General features: G+C 43.3%; 1 protein-coding gene across 2 annotated transcripts in view; it reads left to right on the top strand.

The window, feature by feature from the left end:
* The window catches only part of MYO1E (myosin IE), a 229500-nt gene that overhangs the window by 130768 nt on the left and 91608 nt on the right, over positions 1-7124 (top strand). For both annotated transcript variants that reach the window (XM_003784390.3, XM_023509954.1), the window contains exons 6-7: positions 1021-1110; positions 5210-5341. In XM_003784390.3, coding sequence (XP_003784438.1) covers positions 1021-1110; positions 5210-5341 — 222 coding nt within the window. The remainder of the gene's footprint in view (positions 1-1020; positions 1111-5209; positions 5342-7124) is intronic.

The raw sequence follows: 7124 nt of genomic DNA, 5'->3' as shown, positions 1-7124 counted from the left end.
AGTTCTCATTTCTCAAGGCAATTTCTCTCCTGGATGTTCAGGAGGTGCCAGAGGAACACATTGGCTGTTACACAGGTGCCAAAGGAACACATTGGCTGTTACACAGCTAGTACCTTAGTGTAGTCCTCTCTGTCACAGCCCACAACCTAGTAGCCAGACTGCAGACGGTTAATGTTGACTTTTCTCTTCCTGTTTTCCTATGAGGACAATGATACAGAGCTCTTGGCTTGGAATTAGTCAGTAGCTAAAGAGCACAAGCCAGAAAACTTGTTATTTCTGGACCGTGTTTAACCATAGCATGTGAATAATTAGAAGTACAAGGAATGACTCACTTGTTGAAAGACGTCTCCAACATCAAACCCCATCTCTTGTGCTGTCTCGTGTCCATGGGGTGTCTGAAAACCAAATCCCTCCCCTCGAGTAGGCCAGGAATTATACTACACAATCTAGCAGTGAATCTTGCTGTTCAAAGTGTGGCTGATTAGAAATTCAGGTTCTGGGGCTCTGCCCTAGGCCTACGGAATTCATGTGTATGTTTCTTATACCTTGAAGTTTGAGAGAAACGAGACTATATTTTTGGGGGGAGGAGAAACTGATTAGTTTCCTTAAAATAACTCTAATGGAATGGGATGAGATGGGTGGGTAGACTGTGGGGGGAACAGGCAGGTACCCATGGCTTACCACTTCACTTTCCTCCCCGCTGTGATTCCTGGCTCACTCAGAAGCACGCAAAGCTGCAGCCATCAGTTTGGAAACTCAGTCCAGGAATGTCTGTAGATCTTGACGCAGGGATGGCATCCTGGCCCCGGGAGGTCCTGCGTTGAGCCAAGGGAGTTGGGAGACCCAGACTCACAAATAGGTCTAGATCTGTCGTGATGAAAGAATAAATCTTTCAGGAACCCCCAGGTACACGTGGATTGAGGGCCCCACTTTCCTGCACTCAGAAACCAGGTCCTTAGGGAAAGTTGGGCTTCACGTTGGAGGGCAGCTTCGTAACCTCCAGTGTGTTTGCCCCGACAGCACGTGAAGGACATTATCCTGCAGTCCAACCCGCTGCTGGAGGCCTTCGGGAACGCCAAGACGGTCCGGAACAACAACTCCAGCCGATTCGTAAGTCTGTCCCTGCTCAGAGTGTCGCCTGATTGATGATGTTGGTGTTCCTGAATTAAGTCCACTATCTCACAGGAAATGAGAGCTTTTCACATACCGTCGGGAGGCCGCCTTTTCCATCTTCATTTTCCATCGTGGCGTGCCGGCAAGCTTCAATTGGCCCCTGGCTGAAGCTATTTTTGAGCCTCAGGGAGGCAAGCAATATAATTTTGTAATCAGTTTCAACTTGAATTGCCTAAGGAAAATAAAATTGATAAATGTGGCAACTTTGGTCCCGGACGAGTTTGCTTTGTGCCCTGGAGAAAAGGCCTTCTTTCCTAGATAAGAGATTCAGTAGGCTTAGATGGGTATCCCAGGTATCATTGCCCACTAGTAATGGATGACCTTGGTTCTTAGAACTTGGTCAGTAGCTACCCAAGGGAGCTGACAGCTGGACTGATCTGGCACGTTGGAGAGAACCTTCCTCTTCTCTGTCAGAGGGAGCCGCCTACCCCTCTTCCCCAGATCTGTGCTTTGGTTTGTACCTAGCCTCACAGACTGCCTTCCACCTGCCTCGCTTGCCCCAGTGACTACCAGGTTGCAAATGCCCATTTAGACGTTTCTCTGTTGGGTGTCTCCTGAGGGGGTAAATTAGACGGCTGGCAAGGATGCATATGAACATATTCCCCTTGACAAAAGCCACATTTGCAAAGAAACAAATGTTTGCCCAGTAACCTTGGTTTATATAGATTTTGCATCTTATCTCAACCATAGATTATGTCTGGCACTAAAGTATTCAAGGCGCCATCTGTGAGGCTGATTCTGGATGATTTTAAAATAAATAAGTGGGAATTGCAGAGAAAAACAATTTCTTTTTCACTCTCTATTTTCAAAGGAAACTTCTATTTCCGAGAGAAATTTTACTATGTTCTCCTGTAATAACCAAGTTCCCTGGTGGGTTATATCTGTCAGATTCACCCTCACTTTCTTTCCTGGCTGCTTAATATTATCAAATTATTCATTTATCTATTTTTTATCCCCCAGTGCATGACTTGTGTTATCTTGGAGAAATTTCTAGGTAATGAAATAGCAAAGCAGCAGTGAATAAATTTTCCATTTGCCCTCTTTTTCTCTAATTGTCCATCTAGACCTGCCATGTAAAAAGGTGACCAAATTTAACCCTCTAGGTGTTTTCTGCTTTCTTGCCCTTCAGTGGGAGCAGAACAATAATTAAATCAATGTTTACCTTGATTTTTCCTAATTATTCTTTATCCTTGGAGGCTACATCCGTTTTTTATAAATAAATATAAAATATTGTACAACCCTGATGGAAAGATGGGAAAGATCATGATGGGCATTTCAGACACACGTTCACACACAGACACACTCATGCACTCGTACACACATTATATACATAGGCACAAGCACACACACCCACATATACATACTTACACATACCACAGACAGGCTCACACACTGTTGCAGAGGCAGCCTGAGACATCAGAAAATACTCACATTCATGAATAATGAGAGAAATAGAAATCAAAACCACCGATTTTCTCTCTCAGATGGACAAACATGGAGGTTGATAATAACAGAAAAGAAACACTCTGCTCAGCGCCCGTAACTTAGCGGCTAGGGGGCCGGCCACATATACCCTGGGGCTGGCGGGTTCGAACCCAACCCGGGCCTGCCAAACAATGAAAACTATAACAAAAAAATAGCCGGGCATTGTGGCAGGCACCTGTAGTCCCAACTACTTGGGAGGCAGAGGCACGAGAATTGCTTAAGCCCAGAAGTTTGAGGTTGCTGTGAGGTGTGATGGCATAGCACTCTACCAAGGGCAACATACTGAGACTCTGTCTCAAAACAAAGAAAAGAAAGAAAGAAAGAAAAGAAACACTCTTGGTTGAAGAGTAACACCTTCTCTTTCTCTCAGGAGAGCAATTGGGCAATTTTCATAAAAATTTAAAATGCTCATTATCTTGGACCCAGTAATACTTTTTGAACAAATTATGTAAGTTCTCTGTACTTGGTTTAAAAGACATCCATACTATATTGTTACATTAAAACAAAATCACAGAACGATATTCACAGTACGTTCCAATTTTTGTTTTAACACGTGCACATAATATAAAATGTAATTCAGGCGGAAGTCGGAGTTCAATATGTTATTATAGGGATTTTCTAGTAAGAGAATGTGGGAGTGGCCTCAGGGGGGTAATTGTGCTTTAAAAAGTAGACAAGCAGTGTGAACCATAAAAACCTATTTTCCACCTGTAAATGCTTCTAAATTTAAAAAATACATATTATGAAATATTTCAAACACTATCCTAAAATAATACGATGAACACTGAATGTGCCTATCACACAGCTTAATAAATAAAATATTACAAGAGTCGAAGCTTCTTTCCCTTTAATTATCAGCACACAACATCCCATTCCCCAAGGCTGCTAGGCAGCAATCCTAAATATTTAGACTTTTCACCTCTCATTAGGGGTTTAAGCCTTTTATATAACAATTTTGAACCATGTGTAAGCATTTTGCTATCTTAGAGCAGCGGTTCTCAACCGTGGTTACATATAAAAATCACCCAGGTGCTTTTTAAAACCATGTTCATTAAGTCCAGGCAGCTGTCCCTAGAGATTCTGGTCTGAGGGGCACCAGGCACCTGCATTTTGGAAAGGCTCCCCAAGTGTTTCTAACAGGCAGCCACGGTTGAGAGTCTCTGGTTTCCAGGTATGACAAACCCCCTTCCTGGGATTGGTGTCCTGTTTGGTTTCATTTTCCCTCAATAGATGGAGTTTGGGAGCAGGCCCTGAGTTCTTTCCCTCGCCACATCCTATCAGGCCAACGTGGTAAAGTGTGGCTACCCTGTACAGGAAGCATGGGGTGCTCTTTCTCAGCAAGCTTTGCTGTGGACCCCCTGGTTAGGTCTCTGCACCTGGTACCTCTGGGTATTTGTTTGTAATTTTAGGGAGGAGGTAGAGGGGTCATCAGATTAAGACAAATAGACAATGAGAGGATGGCCATCCTTTGTGGTCTCTCTGACACCTGCAATCAGTAGCTTAAGGACAGGAACACAGTGTGTACTCAGGTACTCACACATTGGCACAGCACATGGAGCACTTTTCTTGTCCATAATGAGATGACAGTTCTAGTCATCGACTTCAGGTGCATCTGAATTCAGCCCTGACATGGGTGGATTTAGTCAGCATACAAATTTGTATAATATTAAACATGAACGCAGTAAGGCCAGGCATACACTCTGGTTTGGTCTTAGGCCACACCACTCCCTGACTCTTTCTTTCATTTAAATTTACCCTTTTGGCCTCTGAGGATGCTTACATTTTTAAGGACAGGAGTGAAACTAAGTCTACTGGGAAAAAATAAATATATCATTAATTTAAGAACCTGGCTACCTTTGACAATGAAATTCCAGATTTAATTTTCATTTGTCCCTTTTTAGCGGCAATTAGTAACAACAGTAACAAATATCCCCAGCTCTACAAGTTGCTGGAAATAACTTAATTTTTAATGAAGTGTTTTTATTTTAGATAAGCATTTTAGGGGCGGCACCTGTAGCTCAAAGGAGTAGCCCCATGTGCCGGAGGTGACAGGTTCAAACCCAGCCCTGGCCAAAAACTGAAAAAAAAAAATTAAATAAGCATTTTAGATGCTCCAGAGGTAAGGGGCATTGACAGCTTTTGCCCAAAGCTATGAGATGAAGTCTGCCAGAAGGATAATGTGCTTCCTCTGAAAGAGGATGGCAGAGTTCACTTTTATTAGGTTAAGGGTGCCTTGTGGTGTTTCTGTCCCATTCTTTACACCTGCCAGTTCAGTAAGCAAGTCCCTACCAGGAAAATATGCAAGGAGTTGAGTATCCTTATTTGGTTGTGCTGGAATGACAGATTCTCTCAATACAAAGTTGTGTGATGGGTCAAAAATATTGTTCATTGTCTGATAGGAACAAATGAGAAATCTAGACTAGAATTAGGAGTAATTCCGAGCGCGTCTTTCATTAATGAGTTTCTTTGAATTATACTATATTGAAAGCCACTTTGAAACACCATGTTTTTGTTCACCAACCATTGAAGGATATTCCTAACTTTCTTGCAGGGAAAATACTTTGAAATCCAGTTCAGTCCAGGTGGGGAACCGGATGGTGGAAAGATCTCCAACTTCCTTCTGGAAAAATCCAGGGTGGTGATGAGGAACCCGGGAGAGAGGAGTTTTCACATATTTTACCAGGTTTTCCATTATGTTTTTTTCTTTCCCTCTTCCTATTTCTTGTTCACATTAAAAAAAAAAAAAATGGTCTTTTTCTCAGCCCTCAGTTAGACATTCTAGTCTGGCAAGCTCAGGCACAGTTATTGGTTTGGCCACGCAAGTCAGCGTGCAGAATTGTGGGACTGTCGCTACCCTCCAGGAGAATACGTTCTAGTTGGAGTAATGAGACAAAAATTCCTCTAAAAGTTGAATATTCAAGAAAAGGCTGATACAGCTACAGAATAAAAGTAGGAATCTTTTGAGTCTTTGCCAAGGAAGAATTCATGTTGGGACAGTTGGCTGGAGTGATAAAGGGAGGTATTAAAGAAGTGAGGTGGAGTCCAGATAGAGTAGATGGGGACTGATCAGGGAAGACAGGTGACCCTCTAAGGCAGTGGGGGCGAGAGAGGGAAAGCAATCAGTGAGCCAGGCTTCAGCCAGTCTGCAGGGGCGGAGGTCTCCAAAAGTGAACTGTTGGAGGGAGAATTTAAGATAGGCTTGGGGTCCACCTAGACCCTCAGAAGCCATGGAGAGTTTGGAGCTAAAGCAGTCTGCAGGATATTTAAAATCATGTTCCAGCTGTTGGCATTCATCTGATTCAGCTATTTTTTTTAAAGGTTCCTAAGTATTTAAAACACATACTGATGGCATAAGCCAAGTTTTTAAATTTCAGGTTTACTCATTAGTATTATATATATTAGGGAGCCGGGTTAAACCTTCTTTGAAGAAAGGCCTGGTAACTGTCCCTATGCTCTGTTTCATTTTTAGTTTGAAGATCACTGGATTAGAAGCGTGTTAAACTGTGGGTGTAGCTCATATTCAGTCTTCTTAATTACACAGACATCTTAGATGGTGGCAAATAATTTTTTTTGTTGGTATCTGTTGATTGAGAACTACGTAAATGACCACAAATGTCTATGAATTCAGTAATGCCTTAAGTTGTACCAAAGTAATAGGTACAGATGAATGAAAAATAATTGTATCAATATATATCTCACATATAATCAATATATTATTTATTGGGCTCACTAAGTGGATAAGGGATGCCAGCCCTTTTCAATAAATTCAAGCCCTCCAACCCCACCCCTGTGGCGTCCTGGCCGCAGGTCTGAAACCACCAGAATAGAGGCTGTGAACTCTTATGCTCTGGGTTCAAGATTCTGACATAAAAGTAGTGGTTGAAGCTGTGAAATAGATGAGACTCCCATGGGAGTGACTGTGGAGAGAAAATAGGGCACATACAGGGCTGGGGACTGGGTTGCAGGCCTGGAGGGCGGGGGGGAGGAAGCCTCCGAGGGGAACAGGGAGAGGATCAAATGCTCAGAACACCTGGGAAAGGGATGGGCCCAGGGTCTGGAGGCCAAGAAACAGTCGTTAGATTCAGCCTCTGGAAAGTAGTCACGAAAAGAATTTCATCCGAGTGGTGAGAGGAGGCACCAGAGTGCAGGTGGTCCCGCTGCAGTGAGGAGGGAGAGTCTGAGGCTTGAGCAAGTTCAGAGTCAAGGAGGAGCTTCTCAGGAAGGCCAGAGCAGCGTATCTGTAGATGGAAGAGAGTTGGAGGAAGAAAGGTTTGAAGATGTGAGTGAGGGGCGCCTAGGTGATGTCAGGGGGCAGAGAACTGAAAAGGAGGTAGGAATCTTCTTCCTTAGCCACCCTCTGGAAAAAAAACAAAAAATAAAAACAACACACACGAAAACGAAGGAGCAGCACAAAATGATCTTGGGGAAACAGGGAAGAACAAGAAGGGAGCCGAACGTCATGGGGC

The sequence above is a fragment of the Otolemur garnettii genome, unplaced genomic scaffold (assembly GCF_000181295.1).
Source record: "Otolemur garnettii isolate 467f Iridium unplaced genomic scaffold, OtoGar3 scaffold00011, whole genome shotgun sequence".
NCBI classification, from domain to species: domain Eukaryota; kingdom Metazoa; phylum Chordata; class Mammalia; order Primates; family Galagidae; genus Otolemur; species Otolemur garnettii.
This window is presented reverse-complemented; position numbering and strand designations above follow the sequence as displayed.